General features: G+C 41.9%; 1 protein-coding gene across 2 annotated transcripts in view; it reads right to left on the bottom strand.

Moving 5' to 3' along the window:
- Positions 1–1399: 1399 nt before the first annotated feature.
- The window catches only part of LOC134876045 (multiple PDZ domain protein), a 42557-nt gene continuing 27559 nt past the window's right edge, over positions 1400–16397 (bottom strand). Inside the window, exons 29-50 of one of the 2 annotated variants that reach the window (XM_063900881.1) lie at positions 15205–15267; positions 14976–15047; positions 13883–14093; positions 12691–12887; positions 12516–12607; positions 11671–11767; positions 10610–10672; positions 9861–9956; positions 9711–9785; positions 9463–9631; positions 9229–9374; positions 8226–8309; positions 6960–7153; positions 6624–6638; positions 4513–4660; positions 4354–4440; positions 4172–4262; positions 3854–4017; positions 3076–3174; positions 2850–2950; positions 2635–2758; positions 1400–2553 (exon numbers count right to left, since the gene is read on the bottom strand). In XM_063900881.1, the coding sequence (XP_063756951.1) occupies positions 2407–2553; positions 2635–2758; positions 2850–2950; positions 3076–3174; positions 3854–4017; positions 4172–4262; positions 4354–4440; positions 4513–4660; positions 6624–6638; positions 6960–7153; positions 8226–8309; positions 9229–9374; positions 9463–9631; positions 9711–9785; positions 9861–9956; positions 10610–10672; positions 11671–11767; positions 12516–12607; positions 12691–12887; positions 13883–14093; positions 14976–15047; positions 15205–15267 (2535 nt within the window). In that variant the 3' untranslated portion in view covers positions 1400–2406. The remainder of the gene's footprint in view (positions 2554–2634; positions 2759–2849; positions 2951–3075; positions 3175–3853; positions 4018–4171; positions 4263–4353; positions 4441–4512; positions 4661–6623; positions 6639–6959; positions 7154–8225; positions 8310–9228; positions 9375–9462; positions 9632–9710; positions 9786–9860; positions 9957–10609; positions 10673–11670; positions 11768–12515; positions 12608–12690; positions 12888–13882; positions 14094–14975; positions 15048–15204; positions 15268–16397) is intronic. The other variant, XM_063900882.1, reaches the window with a different exon arrangement.

The raw sequence follows: 16397 nt of genomic DNA, 5'->3' as shown, positions 1-16397 counted from the left end.
CTAATGCTAGCATGGCAGGTCCACAGTATCAATGCAACGTGTTTAGCATGCTTAACGTTAACCATATTCCTGAGCACTGAAGCCAGCTTTGTCATGTTTCAAAAGTATTCCAACACCTTGTTCCTATGTCTAAATCAGCAATTGAGCAGATCCCATGTTAGCCGTCTAGCAGGCATGATGGTGTCTCTTTAGGCATGTTTACTGAGTCACCATGCCTTGCCCATAGGTTTCTGTTTGCTTAAACTCTTGATAGTCAGTGTGCATGAGTCATGATGATACTGGGCTCTGAACTTCATCACACAGGTTGAATCTGAAGGGTCATGAAGTCGACATTTGTCATGCAACAGGACATGTCTTTGTTTTAAAAATGTTCAGAAAGATGTCTTGTTCATGGTTGTATCCCATGAAAATGTACATAGAGGCCTGATTGACATCTTGATAATGCAGTCTTTAAACTATGGTGCCATTGACGTGGAAACTTTACTCCGCTCGCCCACACTCAAGCCGAGCGTGACGCAGTGGCCACATCTGATCTCACATCTGAGAGGCCTGTGCAGACCAGTGTTGTGTAAACCAACCTGCTGCACCCGGGGGAGGCTGCATCACGGTTAAACATGGGGGAGCCACTACAGCAACAGGTGCTATAGGAAAGCTCAGCTGGGGAGTGCAGGCAATGGCTAGCCGCGTTTGCTAGTAGCAGCTGCAGTACTGTTGACCTTAGGGTGAACAGTTGAGCAAATTCCCCTGAACAAACCCCCGGACCTCATTAGACGGTGGGCTTCAAAGGTCTCGCATGACTCCTGTGATTAATTGGCCCCCCCATGTTGTCTGTAAACCGACTTAAGGAAGCGTACTGCATGCATAGGACTACACACACAGACACACACACACACACACACACACACACACACACACACACACACACACACACACACACACACACACACACACACACAGGGCTGAGACAGGCTTGGAGCAGCTGTGCAGAGACAGATGGGATGTCAGGTTTTAATGGAGGGCTGTGTCGCTCTCCATCCAGGCTTTATTAAGTCTCAAGTGACAACTGAGTCTATTCAAGCAAGTCTATATTATCCTTTGTCTATAAATCTCGCTTCATGTGCATTTAATTTCAACACCTTGTGACTTCCCCCTTTCATAAATGTGACAGAGAACTGCATTTATCTCCGGATAGAAAATGTATTTGTGTGATGTATGGCAGCTGGGAATATGCTGTACAATAACTCAAGCAGTTAGATGGAGTAACAGCTGCCATGCACTTCTCAATGCTCAATAGGCCTTTAAAAGAACATTGTTTTCTGAATTTAATTGTGTTTTTTGATTATGTAGTGAAAGAGGAAGCGGTCTGCTTTATACATACAAGGCACAAGAAACACATACATTGATTCCAAAGGTCACTTTTATTTAATTCAGTGTGAATAAATTCAATACTGTCCCATTGACAGTGCTAGAAATGCATATTTATGGTGATAAAACAGATACTACAGCACACATCACATGCTTAAAGCCTTAGGGAGCTACACGCTGCATGACTTGTTTTCAGTAAATCAAACCCTCTGACTTTGTGTTCCTGTACACTTAATACTAAAACAAATCTGAAATACTGACATAATGCCTTTTTTATATATCGGCTTTAGCAGCAATATATTTCAGTGAGTAGGACACACAAACACACACAAACAATTCCTTAGTCAAGTGTGCACTCCAACGACACACTTCTTAGTTTTAAGGACTTCACATCTTTTTTTCTGCTTTTACAGATTTTAGCCATCAGCATTACATTTTTGCCACTTTTGCTAGAACAACAGTGATTTTAGGCTATGTATTTATGACTTTATGATATGTTGATTTAGTAACAGCTACAGCAGCATCAGCCTTTCAGGAAAATCAACACGATGAATTGCTGCTAACAGCTAATACAGAAATTAGCTACATTTAGCTAATCTGCTAATCACCTCGGGGGGGTTTCATGCTGTTTCATGCTCTGATTGTTGTATAAATAGACACCAGACTGTGAAAAACTTTGAAAACAGGCTTCTTTTCTGTAGAAATACCTAATATTGATAAAACAATTCATTTTAATACAGGAAAATACTTCAAGCCAGAGCCAAGGAATGTAACAGAGTTGTTCCTTAGACTATTAACAACCTTTGAGGTTAAAATAACAACTATTTATGAAAATTTAATTTGCCATACTACTGCGTATGACTGGTTCAGGGATAAAAGCTTTTTTTAAATCTACGTGCTGTAGGCTTACTTGGATCACAGTGTTTAAAGCTACATTCAATAATGACAATAAGCTCCTTCATGAATAACAGGAAATAAATCAATGTGCATATTTTCTCCTTCTGGACACACATCTCACTAATCAATTCATGTGAGTGTGTATTATGAGAGGACAGTAAGTGTGACGGTTCCTTTGGTCCTCTTCAGGATGCCCACGGCTTCTTCATGAGTGACGCCCTCCAGAGTCTGCCCATTAACTGCCATTATCTGATCCCCCCGCTTCAGTCGGCCGTCCTCCGCCGCTGCCCCCTAAAACAGACGTGCATAAAAAATGAAATACATTTTTCTGACAATTCTGCAAATGTATAAACAGAGCATCGTGTCACGTACCTTTCCAAACACAGTTTTAACGTAGATGGGCAGGTCTCCATGGGGGCTGCCGTACCCCCCCACTATACTGAAGCCCAGGCCATCAGGTCCTCTCTCCAGATTGATGCTTTTATACTGAGGGGGGCTGAAGCAAACACAGAAAATTATGGATCCAAAATCCCACCCTACTTGCAGCTCTGTGATTTTTCCTTTTTCGTATAATAAACAGCTGATACCCGAGGTCGTCCTGGAAGATGCAGCTTGGCGTGAGAGGTGCAGCCACCGGCTCTGGAGGCGGACCCGTAACAGAGGTGTCCCCGCCCGCTACCACCTGCAGGTACGTCGAAATACACACACTGTTATGTTGCAAGATAAAGACTGAAAGTGGGATGCTAGTACTCCACCAGGGAGGCTTCAGGTACTCCTCTCACAATTGGAAAAACCTTGTGTGTGTACCTGCAGCTGGATTGTGCCTGTGGCGTTCTTCAGCAGACTGACAGCCTGAGCGTGGGTCATGCCTTCAGCAGAGGTCCCACAGATGCTGACGATGCGGTCCCCAATCTGGAAAAGAGGTTAGTGCAATTTTCAAAAGATACAAGAGCAGAACAACCTCTGCAGTGATGTTTATGACACATTAGGGTTGGAAACAAAGTTGGCAGCAGAGGAAATGTAACAAAAGTTTGTTCTGTGACTCACTATAATGTTTTTCTGCTAGTCGATGAATCTACAACATAATCAGCTTGTTAATCTACAAAGAAAGTAATCATGATTTGCAGCCCTTTTGTTCCCTTAAAGACGGTATGAATATGTATAAGTAATTGTAATCATTTTATTTAGTTTCTACAAATGTACTGTTTCTTCACAAAAGTCTGGATAACTCTCCATGAAAGCAGGATGTGGCTACAACGATTTGAAATGTAATTCACCATTCCATACAACTGAGTAATTTCATTATGTGGCGCGATCCTTTCTCATTCCAAGTGAAAAGATAAAATTGATCTGAATGCAGCAGTGGGAGATTTATTACCCAGGTTAGCAATGCCTATTGTTCTCCCCTCTGCCACACAGAGAGACTATTGTTTTTCTGTCTCTAACTCAAAGCTCTTGACCTTTGGAGTAAAGAGAGTGGGAATGATATTCCCCGTACATAATTAATATTCACATTAAATCCCACACAACAATTACTGGCATGCAGACTCTTGCTTCAGTATTCAGAGAGAGGGAGCTGATGATGTCGTACTTTGAGCTTCTGAGTCTGAGCAGCCAGGCCCACAGGGTTCATCATGGCGATGAAGATGGGGATATCCCCCAGAGGGCTGCCCACGCCCCCCGCTATACTGACCCCCAGAGAGTCATGGGGCTCCTTAGTGAACTCCACTGTCCTGGTCTCCTGATGCTCTTGAGCTGTGAGGGCGCAAACAAGCAAAATGTTCAGAAAACTGGTCCACATTTTAGTGCTTAGCTAAAGCTAGTTAGCAGCAAGACGCCTCAATTCTCCACATGACTACCACAAACCTTGCCTTGAATGAATGTTATATACTTGGTGCAGGATACTTACTGTCCAGACACATGTTTGGTTTGTCGGGGTCAGCAGGGGGGTTCACATTGTCTGCCTGAGAGACCAACCTGGTGCTGCCGGTCTCACTCATCTGAAACAGAGTCATTTAGCATTGTCACTTCATCCGATTTTGTCAGACAAACAATAAAATGTAATCCCTAAAAGACGTGTAGTAACAGTACCTGACTGCTCTGAGAAAGTCTTCTTTCAGAGTGGAAGGGCCCGGCTTTAAACCTCCCCACCTCCATGTTGATGGGCCCCACGCAGCACTGCAACACGAGGCACAGTATTTAGTTTAAGCCAGACATTTCATTCACTAACCGTGAGTATCACAGTCGTACCTTGAGCAGTGCAGCCATGGCCTCCTGCGTGCTCGTCCTCACATCCTCCCCGTTGACGGACAGGATCTGATCGCCCTGCATCAGCCGGCCGTCAGTGTCCACCAGCCCTCCCTTCACAATGTCAGACACAAACACTCCGGTGTCGTTCCTATAAAGAAAGGAACAAGACAGTGAGATAACATTTACTGTAAAAGTCATACTGTGTCTCCTCTACTAGTCGACCTTCATTGTAACATACAGCTGTAGAGGAACATCTAATTAATAATACACTATTGATCCCGCAATTTCACATTTTTCCTCTGCACAAATGTAGCTTGCCCTCCAGGGGAGCAGCAGCAGTTAAAGATGGAATACTTAATAGCCACTGTGACCTCAATACATTTGCTTTCCATCCAGAATCCTGCATATGCTCGGAATAGAACTGAATAGAAAATATGTCTGCTACTTTGCATGCTCAACGTTTATTTTTGGTTATCTGCACAGCACGATACACAGTAGAAGCTAAGGTAAAAGTAGCAGCAGGTTAGTTTTACAATGCTGTATGCTGAGGTAGCAAGCTAGCTGCAAAAAGTGGCTGTCCTTAAATATCAAGCTATTTTATGGCTACAGTTAGATATCCGCCTTTGCACAGGGGGCTGTTCCACATAAGCGTTGGACGAATGGTGGAGCATGGTGATTGTGCTGCCCAGTTTAACTGCTCAAACTGCAAAATAAGCTGCATTCAGGCAGAAAAGTGAGAAGCTATCACACATTTAATGCATACGGACTACTGCTGTTTCCTTAACCTCTTCTTCAACCCACTAGATAGAGATATTAACTCAGGAACTTGACTGCAATAACACCAGTGATTTTGGGCTTGTGCTTGATTGACAGGTACCTCCATCTATTAAAGTCAGTTAGTTGTTGTTATTGCCACCTGCTGATCCCACTCAGCAACACCCCAATTATTCTCCTTCAGTGACCTGTGTGTGTGTGTGTGTGTGTGTGTGTGTGTGTGTGTGTGTGTGTGTGTGTGTGTGTGTGTGTGTGTGTGTGTGTGTGTGTGTGTGTGTGTGTGTGTGTGTGTGTGTGTGTGTGTGTGTGTGTGTGTGTGTGTGTGTGTGTGTGTTCCTGAAGCACATCCTCCCTGCAGACTTTGCATATCTGGAGTGCCAATCTCCACGTGGATAAAACTAACCGGAGCAGATGATCCGATCCCCTCGCCACAGACTCCTGGCTGTCACTCCTCACCACTAACTGCTAGCTTGCACTTTCCATTTCAACCCAGAGTTTTATGCTGTCTCTTCCTATTGAGCATTGTTGTTTTTTCCCCTTGTGTAGCAAAACTAATGTGACAGAGGGAAAGTTTTACAACTTCATTTCAAGTCCCAACATGGCCTTTCATCCTGCAGCAGTCTAGGAAGCTGTTCCTATTATTCAGACACATTGATTTTTAAATGGAACAAATATGCTACACACAAACATTTAAATGCTCAACAGTGTATACGAATGTGTGGTCTGTGTAAGTCAATCCCTTAGTATGGTCCCAGAGGTGAAATAAGTCACCACACTCCCACACTCCCACATGGGCTTTAGCGAAAGTACCTCTGCGAAACAGTTGAGTTTGTGTAAGAAGACCTATAACCTGTACCAGTGAGATGTGTGTATCTTCCTCCACAGCTCTAAAGGGAACTAATTTCTCATTTCTGATTGTTAAAAAAAGCATCATCTCTGTCAATACTGTCAGAAATATGATTTAATACAAAGGAGATTTTTAGCTTTAGTACTTTGCAGCCACAGTTTTTTGTCCGTGGAGGCTGGAATTTGGCTTGGAGGTCAATTGTTGGTGAGGTTTTGTTTTTGTGAATGCATGAACACGTGGAGGCATGCATATATGTGGTTGCAGCTATTTCAGTTTTGCACTTTTTTCTGTCATTCTTATTTTCCACAAACACATTTCTCTGGATTCAGTTTCTACATTTAAATATAACAACTCGTTATTTAAACTTAAACTTAAATCAGAAAATGGTCCACAAATAGTATAAGAAATAGGCAGAAAACAGTGTGTTTGTGTGTGTATATCTCTATTTCTCTAGCTCTATACACACTACATACTATCTTAATATGATTACCTCTCCTCCCGTGATCTGCATTAAAAAAGAAAATGTATAAAGTTACTGTTGACTCTCAGAGTACTAGTTAATGGTGTTTATCATATTTCCATTCCATTATTTCCATTACTTCTTATTCATAGTTGTGGTGTATCTGCTTTTATACTCAAGCTAATGATTTTAAAAAGACCTGAATTTCAAGGTTTTGTTTGCTCCTTTTTCTCAGTTAATTGTGTTCTAAGCTATGTTTACTTGTATATTAATGGTTACCAAGATTCCTTGTATGCGAAATTAATAATAATAATCGTAATACTGTCACACTATGCATTAAGCTGCAGTACAAAGACTACTCCTCACCTCCTCCCCACGATGCTCAGGCCCAGGCCCTGTCCCGGCTGCTTGTGCAGCTCCACGCTGAAGGAGTCCCACAGGTCCTCCTCCTTGTACTGCGCTTCGTCCCTGAAGACCACCAGCCGGACTCTCTGAGGGGTCTGCCGCAGGACGTTGATCGCCTCATCGTGACTCGCTGCTCGCAGGTCGATGCCGTTCACCTGGGAGGTCAGTGTAAAAGTGAGATATTATCGTGTTTTCAGTAACACAACACACTTTTTCATAAATCCTTACGATTGATAAAAGTGATTTTTTTTGTGAACATTTCCATGCTAAATACATCCTAAAATATGTCAGAAAGAAAAAAAAAGATTCAAACACTTAAAGACAAACATGACATTTTTAAAATCATGCATTATATATAATTAAATTGCATAAAACAAACTGACTAGGAAAATGTCTTCATTCTAAACAGTCTGCAAAGCCTTTTTTTGTATTCCTTTAAGTGCCTTAGAATCCCTTAGAATGCAGCAGCAGAGAGCTATAAAAGTCTTAACGGCCTCATTTAATGCTAAAAGCGAATTTTCCTTTGGCCACTGAGGTCACATTTCTTCAAACTGCTGAGCTATCTAACTCTGGATCCTAATATACAAATGGTACAACGCTTAGAGGGAAGCCTGAGTGGTCAGTTTGAGGATTGATGTCCGTCTCCTCTGCCCACATTAAAGGGGGGAAATACCCCATTAGCTTTTTTCCCATCGCAGCGTGCTGTGCACTGGGAAAAAGCTCCTTTCACTTTTCCTCTCTGACCCGATCATCTAAAAAAAACAGCTTGGCTCCAGGACACAAGTGAATAGAAGAGGGCAATTAAGTCATAAGGCCTTGTATGTGTGTGTGTGTGTGTGTGTGTGCGCCCTTCATTTCAGGTCTACTGATTGAGCTCCCATAACAAATCTCCTCCCCCGCCCTCCCTCTTTCACAAAGCATGAGGTCAAACGCAGGGCAAATCCAAGTTGAGCTGCGATACTTAACTCGTCTCTCAGCGTCATACGTTCACAGGCAAGCACAAACCAGCCAGTCAAAAACAAAAAATAAGATGCCTCTTTTTGAAAAAAGACCTTGGAAGTCATTAAAATGAAGACTTAGTAATGCTAAAACTTTTCTATAGTGTACATTCGAGGCGTATATCAATGAATTTCTTACACTAAGCCAAGCGTTTATTCAAAGCTCCTTCAGTTATTGACATGTGTTCAGGTCCTTTTTTATCTGGCTGATTTGTGATGCTCATTATACCTCCAGGATTTGGTCTCCTGCCCAGAGTCTGCCGTCTTTAGAGGCTGCCCCCTCTTCATACACTTCATGGATAATGATGGCCCCCTGCAGTGAGAGGAGGAGAGAGCAGTAATGATTTATCTGGAGGAACGGAGAGGGGTACAGGAAAGTGTGAGGGAATATAAAGTCATTGCGTAAAGTCCATCTTCTTAGAGAGGATGATTCTAGACTTATTTTGGGTGTTTTCTCAGTGTGAGTGTCATCTGGGGTTCAGAGGTTACATTCCTGGGCTGGATATTGTCTGCTGCGGACAAAGAGTTGCTCCACCAAGCCTGACTGAGCAGACAGAATAGATGTGCCGAGGAGGAGGAGGAGCACGAGGAAGGCAGAGACAACATCATTTCCTACATTCCTGAGCCACCGTGGCTATTTTGAACCTGCGTTACACCACCAGCACAAACTCTCACTGGGTGGCATGTTTGGTGGGGACTTAAAGTACAGTCATGGTACTTGTTTAGGATTTACAGTCTCTTAGGAAATGATTCTCCTGGTGAGGATCCCTTCAGTGTTATTTCTCCTCTCATATAAAGCAGTAAAACAGTGAATAAAGGTTCTGTTTTAGGTTATCAATTCTGAGTTTCTGTCAATAGGCATGGGTCATTGCAAATGATTTCATACATTTTGTGCAAAATATAAACGTTTTTTCGATATCATTTTAACTTTATAAAAAGCCTTCCTAATGTGTGATGCAATATGGTTTAGTTGTTTTTAGACATTTGATTACAGATTTATTCACAGAGGACTAATTATGCATTTCCCTGTTTAAAATAAGCTAAGAAGTTGGATTTTACATTTGATGCCTTTACAGGGGACCAGAGGAACCCTTTAAAATGACACATTTATAATGCTTTGAACCTTTTTGAAAACATTTCGGATAAGGTGAATATACAATCTTACAAACTCATGGGACATCTCAATGCAGAAATTCAAAATATTACACAGATTGTGATTGATGTGTTCCTACCAGCAGGGTGTCGCAGCCCCCCACGATGCTGAGGCCGAGGCCGGTGCGTCCCTTGGAGATGTCGATGGTCGTCTCGCAGCCGGGGATGATGGGACACGTCGCGGGGTCACAGGTCAGCGTGGTGGGGGTGGAGGAGCGGCTCGGACCTACAGCAGAGAAAAAACAAAGTGAGTTGATTTATCCTTCATTTATCTCCCTGAATAAGAAGTCAAACGTCTGAAAAAGGGGACCCACTCGTCACTGCCTCTGCCTCCGGTTGACTCAGAGTTGTTGCTGCAATGCTATGCATGCTGGGAAAGCCTGCGTGGACGCCATCGGAGCAATCCCCATCCTCACCTGTGGACTGGAGAGACGAGAAGGTGAGCTTCACTGGACCTTTGGATGTCCTTAGGAGAGAGTTGACCTAAAACGCAGAATAAATAATAAGACATCATCTTTTCTTCTGACATGAAACTCACAGAGAATACTTTATTTGCGTTTACCTGTTCCACAGTGTAGCCCAGCACTGATTCCCCGTTCACACCTAGGAGTTTGTCCCCTGGTCTGATGCAGCCCTCCTGCACGTCACAGTTTAGATCAGTCATCACTTTAATAAAACACACTCATCACCAGCTGCAGGATGTGAGACTTACCTTTCCTGTGTGTCCTCTCACTTCAGAGATACTCTGAATCTCCACGCCGTTCTCTGTGTTTCCTTCCAAGAAGGTGATGCCCAGTCCTCCGTCGTCCTGTTAGACAAACACATCATTGTAGCATACAGACAGACACATGGTAAATAATGGAGCTGCAGAAAACAAGCGTTAATGATGATGATTATCACCGGAAAGATAAGGAGCTCCCCTGCTGCTGTAAGTACACTGTATTTAACAGACCTTATGGGGTCTTTTTCACTCGTTCTTTTTAAAGGGATATTATACTGGAATCACAACATCTTTTCCAAATGAGTCTGGTTCTGAGATTCTGCTGTAGGACATATGAAAGAATAGATGGATAAAGAACTGAAAATACTCCAGTTTTCTGCAGGAATTGTTTTCTGGAAAGTCATTTTGCCAAAAGTGTGATATTTTTCAATGCTTGACACTGAAAACCTTATCAAATATAACAAAAATCTGCAGGGCTAGAAAGTGGAACCACAAGAGGTAGCAATGCGTTTCTCTTTGGGGTGAACTGAGCCTTTATGTCCCTTTACAACTGCTGTTTTATTTTATTTTATTCTGTCTCTTTTCTATTCCTGGCCATTAGTCAGACTCCACTGCTCTCTTTCTGTCATACCCCGTTGACTGTTTTTGTGTACACCTCCCTCATTATGGCCAGACTTCCTGTCTATTATGGTCTTTATTTTGGTGTTTCCAAAGAGCAGTCAGTCCCGTGTGTGTCTCACCTTCAGCTTTATGGCGTGATGAATATATTTGGAAGTGTCTCCGTTAGCAGCAGCAGTTCCTGGCTGTGAGGAAACGGCAGCAGTTAGTTAGTGCAGTTTGAAGTAGAACGTGTGTACGTGTGTGTTGGCTGCTGGGAGTGTGTTTGTGGTTTTGGTGGTCACACAGGAACTGCAGGACCACACAAAGAGACTTTTAGGAGCAAACATGCATGAAAACTATTTAGGAGCGTACTGCAGCGTAAAAACTAAATTACACAGGAGCAGGGGTGGAACATAACTCGGTACATTTACTCAAGTTTAGTACATTTTTAACTTAAATGTTAGGCTACTTTATTTCTACTGCTATTCTACATCTCAGGGGAAATATTGTACTTTATACTTACTATTATCTACTTTTTGACATATTAGATGAAGTGCTAGGCTACTTATCTACCCAGTAGTGGGTACCCAAAAGTGACTTGACTCTGTCTTAAGTTACTGAAAAGTGATCTGCTTTCGCATGTATTTGTTAGTTACACCAAGAAAATAATAGCTTATTATTTATTTACACAACATGTTGAAAGTAGGACTGCAACTAATGACTCATTTTGTTATCGTGATGTCTTTAAAGACCCCAAGATATCCACTTTAATATGATTTTTTTTAAAGAAATCATGAAATATACTTAATTGAGAAAGCTGAGAAAATAAATGTTGACATTTTATATTACAAATGATAAATCAATTAGTTGCCAATGGACTTTCTATAATAACATAGTTATCATTCAGCATTTTCTGACATTTCTGCATGAAAAACTAAGCTCTACCAGCTCTCATTAAGGAAAGTCATTCTGCATAACGAGTACTTTCATTGTTGATACTTTAACTATGTCCACACATTTACTAAAGTAACATGTTAAATGCAGGAATTTTCCTTGTAAATTAGTATTTTGGACTCTGGTCTTTGTACTTTAACTGAAAGAAAGTATCTGAGTATGTCTTGGGGGTGGGTTTGAGTTATAAGCAGACAGAGCTTTAACATGTGTGTCTGTTGTTTTTGTGGGGCCATGTTGTTTGTGGTACCTCAGTTTGGGGGTCTTCAGTGTCTCCCTCCTCGGTGTCTCCTCCTTCCTGCTCTCTCACCGGTCCCACAGCCATCTGCTGCAGTGCCTCCGTGTTCCTGCTCCAGAGAGAGGGAGTCATAACTGTTAAATAAACGCTGCTCCTCCATGAGTTACACGTCTGATCACAGTGTTTCTCTCTGGGGTCAGCGCAGGGATGACAGCTAAGTAGGAGGTTAAGTAGTGTGATTCTGGAGAGGACTGTTTGAGGAGGGGTCAAAGGTCAACGTGTCTGACTCCGTGCTGATGTTTAGACTGCTCACTGATCCGTTTACCCACTCAGTTAGTGTGCTATTTTGTTAAGTAGAAAACAAAAGTAATGATACAATACTTCAATTAACTGCAACTTCAAAATGCGCAATTACACGTAGCAAAGAAAGCAAGAAAAATGATGTATCACTTATTTCTTTTTTCTGTATTCGTTTTTGCTATGAAGATTCCCTTTGTGCATTGCATTGTGGGAGAAGAGTATACATACTCAGCACACTTATAAATACCTTTTTTCTCAAGATATTTTAGATGCAGCTATAGTGGTGTATAAATCCCAGTTTTTAAGAGTGATATTCAACTGTAATTTTATATTTTTAAAGATACATTTTGATAAATGCATAAATGAGGAGGAATTGTGTTACTAAATGTATATTCTGACTCTTCGCTTTCAACTGTGTGCTTCTGTTGAATTGCAACAGCTCCATCTGTTGACTTTTGAACAACATTACAACAGACTTTTAAGGTCAGATTTGATCATGAGCAGTCTGACAATTAAATATAGCTGGCATGAAAATTAGCTCTTAGTTTATTTTTTACCTGACAAAGATGATTTTGACTCTGGATGGAGCGCTCTTGATGATGGAGGAGGCGTTTTGGTGACTGTGTCCGTAGAGGACCTGCCCGTTGATCTGACCGGATACAGACATACCATTAATGAAATATTCCTCTATGTAGTGACAGATCCTGACATTTCTTTCACAAACCCCCTCACCTCCAGCAGCTCGTCCCCCACCACCATGCGTCCATCCCTGCCCGCCGCCCCGTTGGGGTCGATGCCCACCACGAATACACTCATGCGGGAGCGGTCCCTGTTCCCTGCCAGGCTGAGACCAAGACCCGTCCTCCCCTTCTCCAGCTCCATCATGTGCAGGACGCCCGGGAGGTCGCCGTAACGCTGGGTGATGTTCTCTGGAAAAAGTGAAGACAGAGAGATGTAAACTAATGTATCTTCTTTCAGTTTATGTCGTATGGCTCAAAAGAAGGGCCATATTTTTGGGAATAGGTTGGTCCCCAAGGCACCAAAAAAAATATGTACATGTCAGGCTGCTGAGTTTTCTTTTTCTTTGTCTCAAACTTGTGTGCATAGTTTTCTATCTTTTCCATCCTCTCCTGTCTCTCTCCCCCTCTCATGCATTCTCCCCCTCTCCCGTCAGACAGACCGATGTTCTCCTGTTGTTCTGGGCCTCCTGCCACTGTTGGGCCATCAGTCCTGCACTAATTTACACAACTCACCTTCCTGGGCCCAGCCTCATCAATCGTATCCCCACAGGACAGGAACACTCTCATTTACACACACACACACACACACACACACACACACACACACACACACACACACACACACACACACACACACACACACACACACACAGAGTCCCAGGTGTGTGCAGCAGGAAGTCCGGTCTCCTGAGTTGAATGTGTCTGCCTGTGTGACCCGTTCTCCTTGAAACGGTGACTTCGTGCCGCAGTTTGACATTCAGCAGTCTGCCTGATGCTGAGAGTTTAATTTTACTGAAGTTACAGCCACATAAAGAATTTGAATGTGTGCTCTTCTTCTAGCAGATGGATTTATGTACAGGAGAGAAGTGCCTTTGAGGACCTCTAGTGGCAGTGAGGGGATAAAGCATGTTGCAGTAAGTCAATGCATATCCTGTCTGTCTCCATGAACTGTCTTTTTAAGATGAAACTTCCAGGAGTTTATATTACAAGTCTCTATTATGTACATTTATCCCATGTCACATTTACTTAAACTAGGATTGAATTGAGAGAGGCAAGATTCAAGGCGAGAAACACTATCCTTTTCACCTGTTGTGACTCCCCTTAAATGAAAAAAAAAAAACTTAACTTTTGTTTCTAACACAATATTTATTTGCACATTTAAGTAAAAGACAAAGTAGACTCACTCCAGTTGTATCCAAACTCATCCTCTTCTTCTTTCTCCTCCTGCTGCTCCACCCTGGGCTCCTCTTCCTTCTCTTCCTTCTCTTCCTTCTCTTCAGGTCCTCCAGGACTCTCCGTCAGTGTGTCGGTGTCAGACTCCCCCACATGGGGCATCACCGGCAGGGGGAGGACGGAGCTGGTGGGAGGTACCTTCATCGCTTCACGCTTCACAGACTGTCACGCCACAGGAGGAGTTGGAAAACAGTTTATTAGTGAGAGGTGAGGGGGAAGAAGCTTTTTTTTTATCTTTGTCGTTAGATTTAAATCAAGTTGAGTTGAAGATGTGATAATGCAAATGCTTCATCACTTTCATGTGAGGATATGTTAGGCTGAGAAAATTATGTAATAGAGATGCTTCAGGCTAGAATTCAGTTAATTTGAATAAAATGGAATTTATAATATGATACTTATAATTAAATATAGAATGACTTTGTTATAACTGACTTATTGCACATGATTAAACAAAATTCACTCATCATGACACTTACCTAAAAACCAGGGACAAGCATTCACATTTTGATCACTTGAAACGTGTTTAAATTGGTGTACAAACAAGATAATGTGCATCTAAAATCGGTCTTTGTCATCCGCTTAAGTGAGTACACATTTTGGAAAGTGAGAAAGAAAAGACATTTTGATTTCACAACAATGCACAAAGGAAGAGAGACGGATGGAGGAGATGTTAGGACATGTACGAATGTATGCATGTACAGCCTGTTAAAATATATTCAAAACATGAACTGTATCAGAGCTGCAAAGACTAGTCGATTAACACAATAATAATAGAAATGATGGATTAGTCATTTTTCATGCAAATATTTCAGACGATATATGTAAATATCTTACGGTTCTGGGGTGGCAAAATAAGGACATTTGAAAACATCTCCTTTTGACTAACATTTAGGTTTACTTTTTTCTGACATTTTATTTAAACATTTAATTTAATTTAAAGTGATGCTTGGTTGCAGCCCTGAACTGTATCATGGTATATTGACATTGCTGTACATCATACGCAGAGAGAGGAAGATCAGATGCTCAACACAGAGACCCACAAACCTTAAACGGGGTAGGAGTGAAAGGGTTAGTTGGGGAGAGGCGGAGGAAAAGTCTACTGTGACTGTAAGCCTCCTACGGAGAAAGACAAACGGTGACAACTTTAGATGACACCACACAAACCTACATCTATTGACAGAAAGGTGAAACACATCTTCTCCTCACTTTTAAAGCTACTTCCTTGTACATTGAGCAACACTTTCTGAGCTGTGGAACAATATTATACACCCACCTTGTCCTTGTTGTCTCTCGTCACAGCTGCAGCCCTGTCCTCTTCTGAGTCTGCTCCCGAAGACTGCCACGCATCACATACATACACACACGCACACACACACGAAGGTAAACACACACACATTCATAAGTATGGAGAGAACTGTCATAACATTCACTTCTGCGTAACCGCACTGTGACAGATTCTGTATCATAGGACTGCACATTATAAGAAAAAACGGGCGGTACAACATTTGTTTTCTTGCTATATGAAAACTACAGGGATTGTAAGCAGATGATAACATTTTTTCCATCAATACTATCCATTCTGTCTTTCTTTTTTATAACCAAATCTTCCTGTTTGTTGATTTTCTCATTTCTGCTGGAGGAAATCTAGGACCATTACTTCTTGGAGTTTATTGGCCTGCATGTCCTAGCTGCAATGTGACAATTGTGCATGTGTACATAGCAGAGATGATGAATTGATATATAACCTACCCTATATGCCCTACTGTATCATATTTTAATGCTATTAATATGAATAAGTTCATACAAACTGTTCTGAATGACCATATGCTGCATCATGGAAAACCATCTGTTTATATTGGTGCTACTGAAGAAACACAGACACCTCTTAGACAACAGCCAAACATTGATGTGTTGAGTGGAGATCTTCTGCAGCAGCATCACATGTCGGTCCAATCGTGACCCTTTCTCCTCAGTGATGGAGCTTAAAAGGTTTTAGCAGAAAGTCTGTCGTTTTGAAAAAAGATACTGCAGTTTACAGTACTTCACATAAATGTGTTTGTGTTGAGAGTCGCCTGTCTTATCAACTTGTCTTCTCTGCATTGGCAGTGAGACACTTGGGACAATGTTTGAGGGATAATTGTGTGAAAGTGGGCCTAGGAAGCTGAGGACAGGAGGGAAATAAAGTGCACTTATTATAAAAGCCATGTGCTAGGAGGAAACATAAGCAATTTGTTGTATTTTTGCCCGATACTGGAAGCAGAACAGAGTTTATATCTGAATAGTTATCCCAAGTAATATAATTGTTGCAATATTCAAAGTTATTGCATATTTTTCTCATATCGTGCAGCCCTAGTAAACCTGCATGCAAACCAAATTATTTGTAATGTTTAACCCAGGACTCGGCACAAACAAATCCTTGTTGCCTTCATTGTCCTCATGCAGCTCATAGTTAACACACAGTGTAAA

Source organism: Eleginops maclovinus, chromosome 14 (assembly GCF_036324505.1).
Source record: "Eleginops maclovinus isolate JMC-PN-2008 ecotype Puerto Natales chromosome 14, JC_Emac_rtc_rv5, whole genome shotgun sequence".
Taxonomy (NCBI): domain Eukaryota; kingdom Metazoa; phylum Chordata; class Actinopteri; order Perciformes; family Eleginopidae; genus Eleginops; species Eleginops maclovinus.
Note: the sequence above shows the minus strand (reverse complement) of the source record. Positions and strands in the feature narration are given on the sequence as shown.